The sequence below is a fragment of the Neospora caninum genome, chromosome VIII (genome assembly GCF_000208865.1).
Source record: "Neospora caninum Liverpool complete genome, chromosome VIII".
NCBI classification, from domain to species: Eukaryota; Apicomplexa; class Conoidasida; order Eucoccidiorida; family Sarcocystidae; genus Neospora; species Neospora caninum.
In genome coordinates, this window is record NC_018395.1 from 5,327,384 (window position 1) to 5,343,693 (window position 16,310).

Here is a 16,310-nt window from a genome sequence, read left to right on the forward strand (position 1 = left end):
AATAACCGCTCGATTCAGTAGTTTCGTACCCCCTTATTCGGGATGTCTGGTGCCAAGCTCAATATGTTAAACTTGGCCGGGAGGTCCTTCAACCGTCTGGTCGATTCGGTGCGAGTCGTCAAATTCAAGCTCGACACAAGTTGGTCGTCGTTTTATTGCCTGTCTCGACCCCAGATATTCGCTGGGAAGCTTCTTTGTCTCTAACACTTTTTCCGGGACCTCCGCTTCAATGCCAGCAGGCGTCAGTCAGTGATCACGCGGCCGCCTACCTAAATTACACTATCCAGTGGAAAGGGGTCCGGTCTTTTCCGGCCGCGTCAACTAGCGGAGTCTGATTGATTTAGCAGCCTTCACATTTTCTGTCATTCCCTCTGTTCTGTGGAATTGCCAACCCGCCAGCCTAGCGTTGCTTTCTCTGGAAGGTGTTTACGGCTCTAATTTGTTACAGCTGCGGTATCGCAAAAAAATGAAGCAGGGGACGATCCGTTCGCGGATTGGGCTCACAGGAGTTTTTCTCCTCCTGGCTGCCTGGAGCGTTGCTAGCCCTATAGATGGTTCAAGACGTCAGATCTTGCTTGATCGTCTTCCTATCTTAGCCCGGCTACGGCGCGGCAGTTCCCTCATTGAGTCCGGCACTTCCGGGCCGGATCCCTCTCAGCGCCTCACGAGAACGGATAAAAGTACGTGCACGTGAATCCTGCGCCACCGAAGATTTTTCATCTGTCGTGCGGACCAGCGGGTCTCTTCCACGAGATGAGGCCAATGAAAGACTCGAAACACTGCTCCTGTTGTGACACTGTCGGAATTTGGTGGGGCTGTACCTGTGAGCACACACGTCTTCTCTCAAGACCAAATCTAATGTAGGCTTGCTCGTGTCAGCGCTATACCACCACCTTCCCCGCCCCGCCCTCCTCCCACGAAGATATGTTTGATGGAGTAGCCAGGACTTTGTTCAAAGATAGCGCCCCTAGTATTAGGTGGGAAAATGAGGTAGCGCAAACAGCGCCTCTCCCCTCTTAACTTCGCGTGCAGTCAACGCGACTGCTTGGTAATGGGAAGGTGGAAAATCCTGGTAGGTTTGGCGTTCAAGCCCGGTCACTGATTTACTGTCCACTATCTTGCGCCATCGCCTTTCCGCCATCCTTTCTGTTTTCAGTACGGAAGCCGAGAAGCGACAGGCGAAGCTATCGCTATGTGGAGCTGCCTAACGAGTTGCGCGCTCTCCTCGTTTCAGATCCGGAATGCGATGAAGCAGCTGCGTCGATGCGTGTGGGTGTAGGCTCCACGTCGGACCCCCCCGATATCCCTGGCCTTGCTCATTTTACAGAACACATGCTGTTTCAGGGGTCCAAGCGATTCCCCGGTACGCATGACTTTTTCGACTTTGTTCACGATCATGGAGGTTATACAAATGCCTTCACAAGCAAGTTTTCAACGGTCTTCTCCTTTTCCATCGGCCCCCAGTTTCTCGAACCGGGACTTGACCGTCTGGCCGACATATTCTCAGCCCCGCTGCTGAAAGACGAAAACCTGCTCAAGGAAGTCAACGCTGTTCATTCAGAGTACATTGTTGATCTCACCGATGACAATCATAGAAAGCATCACCTCATTCGGCAGGTAAGTACGAGCGTTTCTTGCTTTCTAAAGGCGGAATTCTAAAGCCTTCATTGTCGATGCATGTGTGTGCATGCTACATCCCCGGCGCTACTGAACCCCCGTGAGGATGGTCTGACCGTGTTCTCGTTTTCTTGGTCCAGTTCCTCCCCCAAACGGGTACTCCATGGGGGTAGCAGGCGGCCGATGCTACAGATGCAATGGTACCAAAAGCGTATGGACGCGAGGGTCGCCGCGGTAGCGCACTTTGTGGAGGGGCCAGCGAACGAGCCAGTACCGAAGTCACGCCTGCTGAGCTCCGTCATTCTGCGCGCTTTCAGACAGCAAGCGGCGGTCCGTTGTCGAACTTCACCGTCGGCAACCTCGAGAGCCTCGTCGAGCGCACGAAGCAGCAGGGTATCGACCCAGTGAAAGCCATGCGCCAGTTCCACAATAGATGGTGAGTATTTTCTTCGTGGATCTGTAACACTTTATCTCGTTCCTGTAACGTCCACATCCTATTTATTGCTGGCGCTGCAGAGGGCTGCAACTCCCTTTGACATGGTTCTGACCATTTTCACTGACAACTGGGCAGTTCACGTGACACGCCTTGCCAGGCAAGGGCTGTCAGTGCTGCCAAACACCTACCCTTTTTCCCATGAGGATTGTCCACTCTTTAATTTGTCGCTGGGGCTGTTCGCGCGCCCTTCAGGTACTCCTCAAATCTCATGACGCTGGCTGTAGTCGGTCGAGAGTCTCTGGATATCCTCGAGAGCCACGTACGCCAGCACTTCAGTAATGTTCCCAATGGACGCGTCACCGCACCTGTCTTCGAAGAATGCTCTGAAACTTTCGTTCCTCTTGCCCCGAACGAACTTGGCACTCAGGTGAGTCTACGGTGATTCGCTGTCGTTTCTTTGGCGCCGGGGACAGACGTCCAGTGTGACCAAGCAAACGACGCCTCACGTTACGAGCCCAGATCTCTGTATCGATGAGGCGGCCTTCATAACAGGGAGGGATCTAGATTCGTCCACGTATCAGGCAGAAGCTGCCCAGATGAGTCATTCTCCTCTGGTGTCAGCTGACCCTTTTCTGTTTGGTATACAGACCCTCGCAGTTCCGGAGGCAGATATTCACGACGCAAGTTTCGTTTTTTACCTGCCACCCCAAGCCAAAAACTGGCGAAGCAAGCCTCTGCAGTTTATCGCGGAAATGCTTGAACACGAAGGGCCAACGTCGCTGTCAAGCAGCCTAAAACGCGAGGGTCTCATCACGTCCCTCTCTACGGATTTCTGGTCGCCACAGCTTTGCACCGTCTTCCAGGTGAGCAGCAAATCGGATGGAAGCAGTTCGCTGGATGTGCATGCAGCTACAAGCAATTTTTCGTGTCTCTTGTGTGAGATAGACGCAACTGCTTGTATAACACCCCCACGTTGAGAGGGGTCTCCAATTCTACCGGTTCGAGAAATTCACTGTTTGGTTCCAAACACAGGTTAATGTGAGCTTAACTGAAGAAGGACGGTCCAAGGACAGCGTCTATAAAATCGGCTTGAGGCTTTTCACCTTTCTTCGGTAAGAGACAGCATTCGTCCTCGGCGCAGAGGCTTTTAGACCTACAGGTGTGCTGTTCAGGTAAAGGGTTTTAACAGGCAACACTTATACCCTCCTTTGCTCGTCTCGGGACCACAAAAAGAGAGCCCGAGCCAGTCAAACGCACCGATCGATATCTCAGTCGGCTACTTCATCTCTGTGCGCACTTTCCCTGTGATTGTCCTTCCGCAGAAACCTTGGCGCTGCTCGTCCTGAGCGCTGGCGTGTGACGGAGATGGCCAAGATTCGCCAACTTGGATTTACGTTCGCCGATATGCCTGATCCGTATGCATTAACTGTCAGAGCTGTGGAAGGTGAGAGAAATGCTTGCCGCAGGCATATACTTCCTTTCGCTGTACCACTTACTCAAACAGCGGCGTTCTACCCGACGAGGTTCACCTGCTCAACGTGCAGAGGAGACAAGGAACTGAATTGGCCTGCCGAGCACCGAAAATAGTTTTAGCTTGTCATCGAATTTAGAATCTCTTCACAGGCCGGCATTGTGTGAAGCTTCGCGAGGCAAGCAACTGTCCTTCAGCGTAAGGGAGAACTTTCCTGCCGAGTTTTGTGACCTGTTCAGCCTGATGCGGTGTCCTCGATTTGGCCATGTCCACTCCATTTCCGCTTGACACGCGTGTTTGCACAAAAATGCCCCCGTTCTGCGACTTTGCGGTTGGCTCCTGCTTGGCTTTTTTTCAGGGTTGTACTACTACACGCCTGAGGAAGTGATGGCTGGTGACCAGCTTATCTATCGGTTCGATCCCACCCTCGTTCAGCAATATCTGCAGAAGTTCCTGGTGCCCGACAACGTCCGCCTCTTTATTTTTGACAAGAAGCTTGCCGCAGGTGCATCCCGTGAGGAGTACTGGTTCAAGATCAAGCACATGGTTGAGCCCATATTGGAACCTGTCTTGAAAACATGGAAGGATATCAGCAAATCTCCTTTAGACATGGTACAGAAAATAATGGAGATGGGCCGTATGGCGCTTCCTGCTCCGAATCGATATCTGCCCAATAATGTAGCCGTGCTTCACCCGCCTGTTTCCGCGGAAAGCCGTAGAGAGACGGGCACCTTTCCGGAACCTCTCGTCTTTCCCGAGGACCACGCCTGCTCCAATAAATGCACTGTCTTTCACAAGCAAGACACCACATTCGGTTCTCCGAAGGCCGTTGTCGAACTTCAAATGTATTACACTGGAAACCATCCGGACGACGTCCGAGAGCGCATCCTGACTACGCTGTACGTGCTGAGCATAAAGCTCGCCCTGCGTGAGGTAAGTGGTTCGAAGTTAACCGCTTCGATGACAACCGCCACTGGAGCATCTCCTAACAATCGTTTTCCAGCTGGACAGGGGGGCCTTTGCATCCATACGTTGCGAATTTTGCTTCTTCTCTGCCAGTGTTGTTTTTGATCAGTAAAGGGCATCCTCTTTTTCTTGACGTTTTCGTTACAGTTTCGCAGTACACTGTTTCTAGGCCTATCAGCGCCTATGCGTCGCTGGCGGAGTCGTGAGGCACTGCGCTGCTCACCAGGCCGCTCGCCACTTTGGTTTGTCTGTGTTTTTCGATGTTTTTTCTACTTCCAGCGGTTCTCCGATGCACATAGAGGAGGCTTATCTCTTGGCCTGTCTAGTGGCGTGACTTTGGGGTCCCCCACCCTTCCGACTGTGAAACGGCAGAAGGTGCTGACACTCTACGCAGCAGGCTTCTCGGATAAACTCGATTACTTTTTTCGAGCAGTCGCAAAGAATCTAGCTGCCGCGGAGAGTGCTTCAGATGAAAACAGGACAAGTCCTTCGCCTACGGCTCTTGGTGTCACTGTGTCTCATGGCCTGAGACAAGCGGTGCACTCCAAAATCACCCTCCCTTCGAGTGTCCTGTCTTCGGTCCATTCAAGCCGTTTAGACAGCACCGCGGTTCGCTTTCCTGGAGGCGGCGGTCTTGCGCGTCGAACCCTCCTGCACTCCCAGATTACGACCCTGCAGCAGAAACCGGCATCTGTGGCTCTGACTGTGATGAGAAGTCCCATAACAAATGTGGGAATCCCTGTTTCTCGATCGCGCCAAGGCGGGGACACTGGAAGCGCGGCTGCCGGAGGCAGTTTTACTGGAGAGAAACCCCTTCTGGAAAAGCGGTTCGTAAAATTAGCTCTGGACAGCTTGCGGACGCAACTGCGAGTTACGACCTTCAACCGAAGTCCCTTGCGGCAAGCAAACGACGCTGTTTTGGAGCTGGTCATGCATCCATACATTCCAGTGCACAAGGTGTATGCTGCCTTTCTGGAAATGGAAAAGGAGTATCGGACTTTGGACACGATCTTTGAAGAGGTTGCAGACTGGGGGAAAAAGATATGGAATGAAGCTGCCATCGAGGGGCTCGTCCAGGTACGTGCCTCGTGTTCTGTAGGATGTGTGACGGAGATTTTGTGTCTGCTTATGACCAGGTGAGAACGGGTTATTTAGTCACCAACTGCAGAAAAGAGTGGTATGAAGCACTTCATTTTCCCGGCGTGGTTCCATCCGGGAATTGTTTTGCAACCTACTGTGTAGACCAAGAGCGTGTGAGTCCAGCTGTTCTCAGGCGTGCGTGTGCCTCTGTATTGTAGGGAAACATTTCCTCTGAATCAGCAGCACAGCTTGTGGGAGACGTGATTTCCCTGCTTCCACTCAAGAACATCGTTTCGGCCGACTCCATTGCAAAACCCACAATTTCTCCGCTGTCTTCCCTGGGGGAAGCAAGTTCCGCTGTATCCGACTCCTCCCCACAACGGCTGTCTGTCGTTTCCGACACGCCTACATCGAACGACACAGCATATGTGCCGTCCTCCGAAAACCAAACGCCAGCGTCAACTGGGCATGCGCCTTCTGTCGTTTTTAGAGGCCCGCCTCTCGCCGAACGTATCCTGAAGGCTCTGCCACCCTTTGGTAAAGTACGAGCTATACGGAGGCGCTGGGAAGTGAGGGGCGCAAACGCACACAGTTTGCAGTATAGGCCCTTGAGGTTTTCAAGTGCCTGGTTGAATCCGAACCCAACTGAGGAAAGACGAATCTTGCTGCGACGGGTACTGAGGAGGAGGTTGGCGGCAATGAGGCAGAAGGCGCAAACGGACACACAACAGAACCCGTTCGTTGTCTTCGCGTTCCGCCGGCCTCCCACCGTGGCGCGGCGTCTACGCATAGCACAAGGTCGCTCCTTTCTGCAGAGCCAAGGTGAAGTTTCGAAAGGGTCCGAGGACCCTGCCGCCGGTGAAGCGGGCGACGGCCCGTGCGCAGAAGGTGCATGTGCTCAGAGGCTGTGCAGAGGCAGCGAATGTCAGCAAACGCCTAAACGGGCCTCCGAAAGTCCGTGCACAGGGGAGGCGTGCAGAGGATCCCCTTGTACTTCCCTCGAATGCCAGCGATCACCTTCGAGTAAAGCTGAGCAGCCCTGCACGGACAACGACTGCTCTGGCCCATGCCGGGGACCAGGGTGCTCGTCCGCAGCAGCCTCTCAACTATCCGATTGCACCGAAGCGGAGTGCGGCAGGACTTGTCCTGGCTGCAAGCATCTAGAAGAGAAATCGCTTCACCTGCGTTCTAAAAGGAAGAATATGAATCCTAATGACAAGAAGAACCAAGCTTATCTTGTAATTGAGGTGAGGCAAATGGAAGACCGCAGAAAGCTAGTGTCACCTGTTGAGGGGAGGGACAGTATCTCGCATTCGCTCGTCTGCATCCTGTGTATGGCAGGTGATCAAAAGAAGAGCACATCAAAATAACGAGTGTCTTGAGAAACGGAATGATAAGATTTGATATTCGATTGCTGTATGCAGGTTGGAGCACTCAAGAACATCCGCGACCGGGCAATATTGCACATGATCAGCCAGTGGATGTCTCAGCGATTCTTCAACAGGCTTCGGACTGAGCAGCAACTGGGGTATCTGACAGCGATGAGATATAGTCGTTTGGAGGACAAATATTACTACGGATTTTTCATCACTTCAACTTATGACCCCGCGCAAGTGGCTGACCGCATTGTGCAGTTCATTTACGCGGAGCGTTCCAAAGCCCTATCACAAGAGGAGTTCGCCACGCTCCAGCGGGCGGCTATAGATGTTTGGAAGCAAAAGCCCAAGAACATTTTCGAGGAATTCAGCAAGAACCGGCGCCAGGTTATACTGGGAGATAGGCTCTTTGACATCAACGAACGCATGGTTGCTGAACTCGAGTAAGGACAGACAACTGACTGACTCCGCAGTTGTAGGCTAGTGAAGTAACCTCCCTCCACCTGTGTCACCACGTGCCACCGAGGAGCATCCAAAAGGCAAGTGGAGCAACATAACATATGTGAGCATTGAGTTCATGCCTGATGAACTGTAAAAATACGCACGTTGTCTTCAGTGAAACATCGATGCACCCCATACATGGCACGGCGTTTCCAAATCTTTCGTAGCGAAATGATCTCTGCATGCCTGACTGCCCGTTCTGATGCACCGCTCCGTGGCCCTTCTTTTCGCATCCGGTTTGACGGCCCGCCCTCCGGTCATGTGTTTTTATTCAGGCGAGTGACTCCGGAGGAAATTCAGAGTTTTAAGGAGAGGACGATGTTCAACGCACCCTGGTTGCTCATGGAAGTCTACTCTCAGCGAGAAGAACCACAGAAGCTTCCACAAGCCAGCATTACATCCGGCGAAGGCAGTGCCAACCCATGGCTCGACGTTAATCCTGAATTGTTGTCGAATATCAATGTGCCAGAGTCGGAAGATTCTTGAGTCTCGCCTTTTTGTTAGTTGTCATTTTTGTCTTTCGTATCACGCCGATAATTGTGTGTCCCGTCAGTCTCAAGGTGACTAAAAACCAGGACACCAACTGCAAAACGTGCGCAGTTGGAGAATTAGGTCAGTCGCGGGAGTCGGATGTAGAAGCAATACAGTGCCCAGTCAGATGAATGTGTCTTGAAAAATCCAGGAGACCTCTGTTCTACGACCCCCTGTTAGCCGTCAGCTTGAGGATCGAGTAGTTGCACGTGCAGAAAGCCACTCTCTTGGTGCCAACAGCACAGTCTTTGGCGGCGAGTTCACTTCAGCTACCGTTCGGAAATGTGCAGCTATCCGAAGCCGGAACAGAAGCTAATAAGAACTCTGTAATTGGAGAATATGACGAAACGACCTGAACTGGGCAAGCCAGTAGATGAGAAATCGAAATCGATTGTGATTTCAAACGTCTGCTGATAAGTGGAACAAAGAATAGCAACGTTCGTGGCGGAAAAGCAAGAATTATGAGCTGGGTGGCCCGGTTCTTGCGGAGCTCTCCTCGAGAATGCTGGATATCAGGAAAGGTCACTAGGCGGAACAAGCGGGTTAAGGTTTTGCCGGTCGTCAGCCCGTGTGGAAATCGTGCATCGAAACGTATCGGACATGCAAACTCGGGTGCAAAGTGATTCTACGTATTTAGCACGGTGAATCCCGAATACAGGTAGCAATTACCGTAACCGTGTGTCCATCCGTGCACGGGTGGAGTGGGGTTGGCTGTAGCCGCTTCTGGTCGAGTAAAATTCATTTGCAGGTTCAGCCGTCAATTGCCGAAGTCTTTTCGTATCAATGCATCCCAGCCCAGTACCAGGTGGTACCGGTGTTTCTTGCAGACGTCTGCTCAATATTACATGCAGGCGGCCTGCTGCAGCACACATGTCGCCGGCTTGTCCCAGCACTGCTACGGAGGGAGCCCGCTTCCACGGCAGTGACGCTTCTGACATAGTCATCTCAGGCGGTGTCCTTCTTATCTCCTTTTCCTCTTCCTTCTCCCCCTCATCCCGAACAGCTGTTTCCCTTACGTGAAGGTGGTACAGTCCTTGGAGCCTCCGTAGCCAACACGAGGCGGGGAATCGCCGTTTCTCTTCGGAACATGACATGATAGAAAACAATGTGTGCGTCCTCACTTCAGTTTAGAGTATTGTCCGCTGAGTTAGGCGTTTGCTAGGCTTGAAAAGGGCTCAACAGCCACCGGGCTGGTCAGTACCGCCCTCTGGACACGGTGCTCAGTCTTGGAAGAACGGATAAGAAAATTGTATCACGCTCCGACTCAAGCGACTGCAAACGGGATACGATGAGAACAATCACCTCATGTCATGTTCGTTCGATGTAATATTTTTATATCCACCATCGCGAAAAAAAAATTACCACGAGCGCCCCCAGCTCGCGGTACGAGCAAACTCAGTTGACCAAGATCGGAGCGTGAAGAACGTGGCCGAAGCGGTGAACCGTATCATTTCTTCACGTTCGTGCCCGCTGGTTTGGATTGCCTTTTGGCTTTACTGCACAGTGAAAACTCAACTTTTGTGTTCCTGCAACCGTATATCTGGGGACGTGCACAGATCGAACTGGTAGGGCATCATTCAAACAAAGGCTTTCGGGAAGACGTAGAGTTCCAAGGAGCTTTACTCGTATGTTAGTTGTTTTGTCAGTCATCTTCGCGATGAAATCCGCAAGCGTCTTCTGTATGGGATTAATCTCCCTTCTGGAGCTGAGTACAGCTCAAGCAAGTGCATCTGAAACTGCGTCCGAGTCTGGCGCGTTCTTTGGAACACAGAATTATCCTTTGCAACTCGGTTCATCCAGTGCACGCGAGCCGGTGCCTGTCTTAATCTCGACTTTTCAGCCGACCACTGACCGACTGAACACGCGAATGGTCTTCACGCAGGTCCTCAACGATGCATATAATGGAGGCACAGATGGAATCCACAAAGCAACTTTGTTCTCGCAAGAGCTCAGCAGCAGCGTAGACTACACCGCTGAGGCGATGGAAAAGTTTGTGGATATGATCCAACCAATTCAAGGAGTTGCTTCCATCTGCTACCCGGCATCGGCGGCAGAAATACCGGAGAAATGCAGCAAAGCGTACGAGTATGGCGATACTGTGTACATTCCTATCACCCGGTCCAGCGTCGCCCCCACAACAAATGAGGCGTACTCAGGTGGCTTGTGGAGAGACCCCAGTGAAAAACTCGACAAGGTAGGAGCTTAATGATGCGGTGCAGCCCCTGAACGTTTTGAACGGCGCATATCAGTGCAAACTCAAGCGCCTACTGTGTAGATGAAATCTCCTCTGATCCTTATACGATGCGAAAAAACTGGCATCAACTGTAATTCGTACAGGTCAGCAAAATAGTATCATCAGAAAACCAATGATCCTTATGTCCACTTCGTGTTCTCAGGAATGGTACGAGGCGATACGTCTCCTGAGGAAGCAGGTTCCGAAGCTCAAGACCTTTGCATTGTACACTGGAGCTCCTGACGACAAACTCCTTCACTACCTGCTAGGCGAGCACAGGCTAATTTTTGACGGCCTCTTGATCGACTGGGAATTTGGTCGGGGAGCCTGCTGGTCAGAGGTACGGCCCTAGCAATAGTCATTCACACGAACACGGGCATGTTGCATGCGCGGAGTCTTGGGGTTTTCTCTTCCACGTGTGCGGTTGTGATATTCCGTGTTGGTTACAGGTGCAGAAATCACCGCCCCACAACAACTGGATGTGGTTCGTAAAGGGCAAAACAAGGTACATGATGGCCAATCAGGATCCAGCAAGCTGCATCAACGCTGATGGTAGCCGTGCCGACAAGGACGTGTTTCTGAATGCTGGAGAACGCAGTAAGCATTTCTTATATCTCTCAGCAGCTGCCTGCCGCAAGAGAGGTGGACAGCCTTTTATCCTCTGGGGGATAGACACAGTGGCGCCTTCTTGAGAATCTTTCGTGTATGACAGGCAAACAGTGTAACATTTTCTCTATGGAAATATTTGTGTAGAGAAGAAAACGGCTTCGTGATTATCAAATATACGTCAAATATGACCGCCATCGACGTAAACAGTGATTCTCCGGTGTATGTAGGTTTGTTAGACCTTTAGCTCTGTCTCGGTACACACGATATCCAGCTTGTTTTTTTTCCGCATGGGTCAGGCCTGCAAATCCAAGACTACCTCCTTCCCATTTTCCCCTGCTACAACGGCAGCGAGTGGCGATGCCACAGCGCCATCAAGGAGAGGCCCGCTCTGGCGTGTGACGACCAGAGACAAAGGTAAAGCCGGAGTCTTTCTTTGTTGCGAGCACTTCTCACGCACGTAACGCTGAAAAGGCCGGGCCGCTCGGTAATCCTTGCTAGGCGCATAGTGAAGTCACTAGTGTGGAAACGAACACTCTAGTATTTGAATCCAAACATATGGCGTTCTGGCGTTCAGGTACGCGTTTGCATTGTTTGAAATTAATTCATCTGCAACGCTCAAGTTCTTCTTGAAAACGTGCAAGAACGTATTGGGCAGAACCCCAGCCTACGATCTTGTGCAAGTGCTCTGAGAATATCGACGAAGGAAACGGAGAGGATCCCTTTTACGCCTGTTCATCATCCCCTTGGAGTTCAGGGGATAAAAGTTGCCGAAACCGCTGCTACGACAGTCACTCCAATGGCAACTAATCAGCCAGCGGGTTCGAGTTCCTACCCTGTTGCATCGTGGGGTAACACTAATGCCTATACATCGCATTCACCTGATCGTCTGGCCACCTTGTTTCAGTCGCCAAGGAAAATAAGTCGGACAATGCGGCTGCCTATACTAAGGTGGCGCACAAGTATGAACTTAGTTCTGCGTCCCGACTCTAGCTCTGACGAAGTCGTATGCACTTCGTCATTTCAACCCGTTTTCCTACAACAATGAAATGGAAACACCTTTGGCGTGCCCGCGTTTGGGTTCCGCGTAGCTTTCTGGCAACGTTTACCAGCAGTGCCAACTGGCTGGCTCCCTTCAATGCCGCGCACCTCAAGCCGCTGCTACACACTGTGCGTTACAGCCGACACTGGTTATAGTTGTGCATATCTTCTAAAAGTACGCCAGCCTCAGGCCACTATTTGTTGCTGGTCGTAATCCGGCAGTGATATTGGGAATAACCTCGCGTTCTGGAGCACTCATCATCTCAACTTTGGCGGCTATGGTGGAAGCCTCGGGCGGCTGGCAACAGTAGCTCTGCCCTGCTCGGTGCCACGAGGATCATGTGTACGAGAGATGAAGCTTAGGACAATTTTACTTCAAATCTTGGTCAGTGATCCGGCCTCAGCGTAGACCAGTGTATTGCGACAAATCAAACTAAACGCGGAAGACGACGCCCAACAGGACGCCGTTACCAACTAGAAGCAAAATGGCCGCTCTGTGAAGAGCTACTGTTGCCTATTTTGCGTACGTTTCCTCTCGCTCTTTGAGAGTTGTTGAAGTGCTGCTGATCAGCGCCAATCCCGGCGTACGTTGCATGCACATGCACAACCCTAACCGTCTGAGACGGGGCTTCTGATCATTGGCGGCTAATGGTACCACGCATTTTGGTGCCCAAGTTCAGATTTGCGCCCTGCAGTCTTTCTTTGGAGCTTCCATATTAGGTGCCTTTCTCTGTATACAGTCACTCTGGTTTTCGGAAACAAATCTGTACGGTCAGTTGAGGCCTTTCGAATATTTCAAGGTGGCGCTCACCGACACTGACGATGGTGCTCATACACGTGAAAACGTCCGATGAAAAAAACCAGTTCCTCTACGAGGCTCAGACATCTGTGAGCATTGGAGAGCTTTTACAGGAACTTATAGAACTGCACAATCTCCGGCTGAAGACAATCCACCTCTCTGACGCATGCAAAGGCCTCGCCGCACATGGGCCCTTGAGGCCTGAAGAAACGCGTGGCCTTACGGCTGAGGTCAGTGGATTGCGGCGGTCTCGCACCGCGTTTGTTGACGATTGGTGCGGTAATTGGAAAGGAGAATTGAAGTAACTGGCGCACCATTCCACTCGAGAGTCATTGTTCTTCAGCTTCTTCAGCTCAAAGGGGGCGTTGCCGAAATCGCTGGCGGGGCACAAACAACGGTTCCGAGCTTCTTACCTGTTCACTAGGAATGAAGCTAATGCGGTCGTAGAGGGACCAACGACACGACCGCGGTTTCAGTTTGAGCGAACATGCCATAGTGTAATGACTATAGCTGGCGGTCAAAACACCAGGCCCGCCCGTGTTGTGACGCACAGTCTTTGATTTCTGTTTTGTCTCTGTCGGCAGGTAGCAGAACTATCAGACTTAGACATCCACGCATACGGGGAACCAACAAACCCAGATCCGACAGGTTACAGAACTGGTGTGCAACCTCCTCCAGAGACAGCTGAAATTCTGGAACAAACGGCGGGACGGTCTGCTGAGACTGTCTCACATCAGAAGGTCAGTATCGATCTGCCACTGGAACGTCGTTTGAGGCACCACGCTGCAGACCGTTGTCAGGAAAGTTGCCTGTGCCACGCAAATTCTTGGATGCGTGCCTGAAACAATCGAGAAGGCCTCGCCTTTATTTGTGGCGTGCCACAGAACTGATATCTGATGTGGTGTACCATGTAAAAAGGAACCACAAACTAGCCACAACAGTAGTATTCCCCCTATCCCCGGTGGTGCCCCGGTAGCTACATATAGTAAAAATTTCGAAGAGCTCAGGCTACTCTCCATTTTCTTAATAAATTCAGAAGTTAGTTCCTGGATGCCTTCTTTCCAGCATTCCAGCACTCGATCACAGGCGAAAACAAAGCAACGAGAAAATTGGCATCGCAACTCGCGATCAGATATCTAACACTGTGACCTAGATGGCAGCCTTGTCTCTCTCGCCGCAGGTTCAGTCAAAGGAACCTCTAACAATGAAAGCTGTAAGAGCTGCGTTTGAAAATCTGAGAGGTGCGTTGATGATAGCATATCCGGCATTCCAAGACCTTCCGGAATGGGATCCTGCTCGTATCCTGCTTGAGGAAGAAGATCAGCAGAACGATACGAGTATTGTCACAGAGGTACGCGCTTATCGAATGCCCCAGACAAGCCAAACTGGCTGTCGTCGCATCCTGAACCGCCGTGAAGGATGACCCCCACCGATGAGCCGAATTTCCCACGAGGGCAGTGAAAGTTAACAGGAGGTCAGCACATTAGCCCAAGCACGCTGCCATCAACCCATCCAGCGGGTTTGCCGCTCTCTGGGGAGAGCTGTGGCGTGGAGGAGACACGATAATTGAAAGCGTCCTACAGAATGGATCGGCCCACGAGTTGTTTTTCCTCACTGCAGCAACATGTCGGCACTGCCCCGTTGTGCGGTGTTCAGACACTCGACAAGAAGAAGACGTCTCTGTGGTGGGCAGGCAAGGAGCTGCAGAGCGACAGAGAACTTCGTCACTACATCGGGAGAAATGAAAAGACGAAAATTATCGCGCGCTTGCACTCCAAATCAGACGGTAAACTAAAAGTGCAACTCGATTGTTCGCATACTCTCGCGTAGTGCGAACAGGCAATACGTTCAGCCTATTCTTACTAGTACTACTAGACCGAGCCCCACTTGTAGGACGATAGCCCTGCTGGTCTCGGGGAACATGCCTTGTTTCCATGTTTAGGTCCCCCCATTCGAGAACCGCGCCTCGATGCTGAAACACATAAAGCGATGCTGGCGTACTGCCACAAGAAACGACGGGAGGAACAGGCAAGTTATTCAACAGCTTCAGGACAGTGTGTACCATCCTGTACTGGCGACGTCGTGATAACAAAAGATATGTTCCTGGTCCGGCGACTCCGTCACTTACCGTTGTTTCGGCGGTGACACCGTTACTAATGTGATCAAATTGGGTAGCTCGGCGCGCGACTACTGGTGCGACCACAAAGATGGACAAGCGAAATACGTTCTCTGTGACGCAACGGTTTTGTCTGACCCGCTGAAACACAAAAACTGACTCCCATTTGTTCTTCTACGCCTCGATTGCGTAGGGGCGGCTAGTTTTGCTCCGCACAGTGAAACCGCACCTCGGCGATGGAAAACCCCTGTGACAGCGGTGCTCTCTAACAAAGAAAATCTACGAGCAACATACCTCTTCAGGCTCTGTGGTGCTCACATTTCACAAATAGATGCCGAACGGCCGGAAAAGGCTTATAACACGTTCTTTCTCGGGCGATAAGGTGAGAACGCATTATTTTGGGGTAACTGCATTCTCTGCTGTGTGACGAAGACCGGGTGCCGACGTTCTGTACTTTGTGGTTGATACGTGATTCTATCTTTTGTAGGAACTCGAGGAAGACGAGGACGACTCGTATCTCGACAGTGAGTGGGCAAATCCACGAGGTCTCAAAAATGCTCTTATAGGAGGCGGCCGGGAAATCCGATGGAAGCCCTAAACTGTGTCGTCTCTGGTTTGTCAATTTCCGTCTTGCTAGCGGAATTCATTGTGTTCGCTCGCATGCATTCTCCTGTGGTGACATGAGGCACGGAGTTCATACTAATAAGAGCCCGGGCGTATATTACAAAAATATGTGTTGCCGTTGGTTCGTTTCTCCTACGGTATCGTCGCTGCTGTTCAGAAGCCTTGGTTCACACTTCCGCACTTTCGCACCAAGCGCAGTTTGTCCTACGGGTTCTCCTTCCCTTTTGCAAACTGTCTGCTAGCGCTCTCTTCTCGTCGTGATAGCTGAGAACGCACCGCCGGCAACCCTCAACTCGTCAGTTTACCATGTCTGATGAAGAACATCGTCATCTGCGTCTCCACCGGTTCTACCATGCGACGGGCTCATTGCTGTCTTGATGCTGAAGCGAGCCTGTTTCCGATGCCTTCGGGCCTCCCACCCCACATTTCTCTATTTCTAACTGTGGACATCCGCGTGTTTTCCATTGCTAGTCACTTTTCTTCCTGGTTCTCCAACTCGTGACCAAGTGTATGCATTCCTCGGGCTTTCAATACGCCTACTAACCGAAGCGGACTCTGCTGCTGCGTGGCTGCCCATACGGTTTCGCCCCCATAAAGGGAGAGTTCCGCTGCCTATGCAGCTCGAACGCACCGATGCCTTAGCACCGCTGTATCCTATCACTGTGTGCAACATACCACACCTCTCTCAAATTGCGGCAATCGTTAGCACTCCCTAGCGCTAGGTTCCATGCGAACTGGGAAATCAATCTTAGCTTGGGAGGGGTTTATTTGAACACTGAAACTACGGTGTAGCTCCTGACATTGCACATCCACTGACTCCCTGCACCAATATTGAGCAGTTCTGTTACTGCTACTGAGCAACAGGCCAATAGCCGAGGCAAACGGAAACAAGACAAAGTGTGGGCGACTTCCC

The 16,310-nt window shown here is 51.6% G+C and overlaps 2 protein-coding genes across 2 annotated transcripts; both read left to right on the forward strand.

Annotated features, from left to right (window-relative positions):
* Nucleotides 1-466: 466 nt before the first annotated feature.
* On the forward strand, nucleotides 467-7,933 carry NCLIV_036700 (putative M16 family peptidase; the record flags this gene model as incomplete). Its single annotated transcript, XM_003883871.1, has 11 exons — nucleotides 467-680; nucleotides 1,157-1,617; nucleotides 1,935-2,053; nucleotides 2,306-2,480; nucleotides 3,086-3,165; nucleotides 3,376-3,497; nucleotides 3,883-4,457; nucleotides 4,770-5,567; nucleotides 5,789-6,872; nucleotides 7,002-7,389; nucleotides 7,723-7,933. The coding sequence occupies 11 exons, from the start codon at nucleotides 467-469 to the stop codon at nucleotides 7,931-7,933; spliced, it is 4,227 nt and encodes a 1,408-aa protein (XP_003883920.1).
* A 1,912-nt stretch (nucleotides 7,934-9,845) lies between these two features.
* Nucleotides 9,846-15,371, forward strand: NCLIV_036710 (conserved hypothetical protein; the record flags this gene model as incomplete). The annotated part of the gene is made up of 8 exons (XM_003883872.1): nucleotides 9,846-10,172; nucleotides 10,375-10,551; nucleotides 10,661-10,808; nucleotides 11,117-11,234; nucleotides 12,081-12,243; nucleotides 13,242-13,397; nucleotides 13,838-14,008; nucleotides 15,261-15,371. 8 exons carry the CDS (start codon nucleotides 9,846-9,848, stop codon nucleotides 15,369-15,371), a joined length of 1,371 nt encoding a protein of 456 aa, XP_003883921.1.
* Nucleotides 15,372-16,310: the final 939 nt, after the last annotated feature.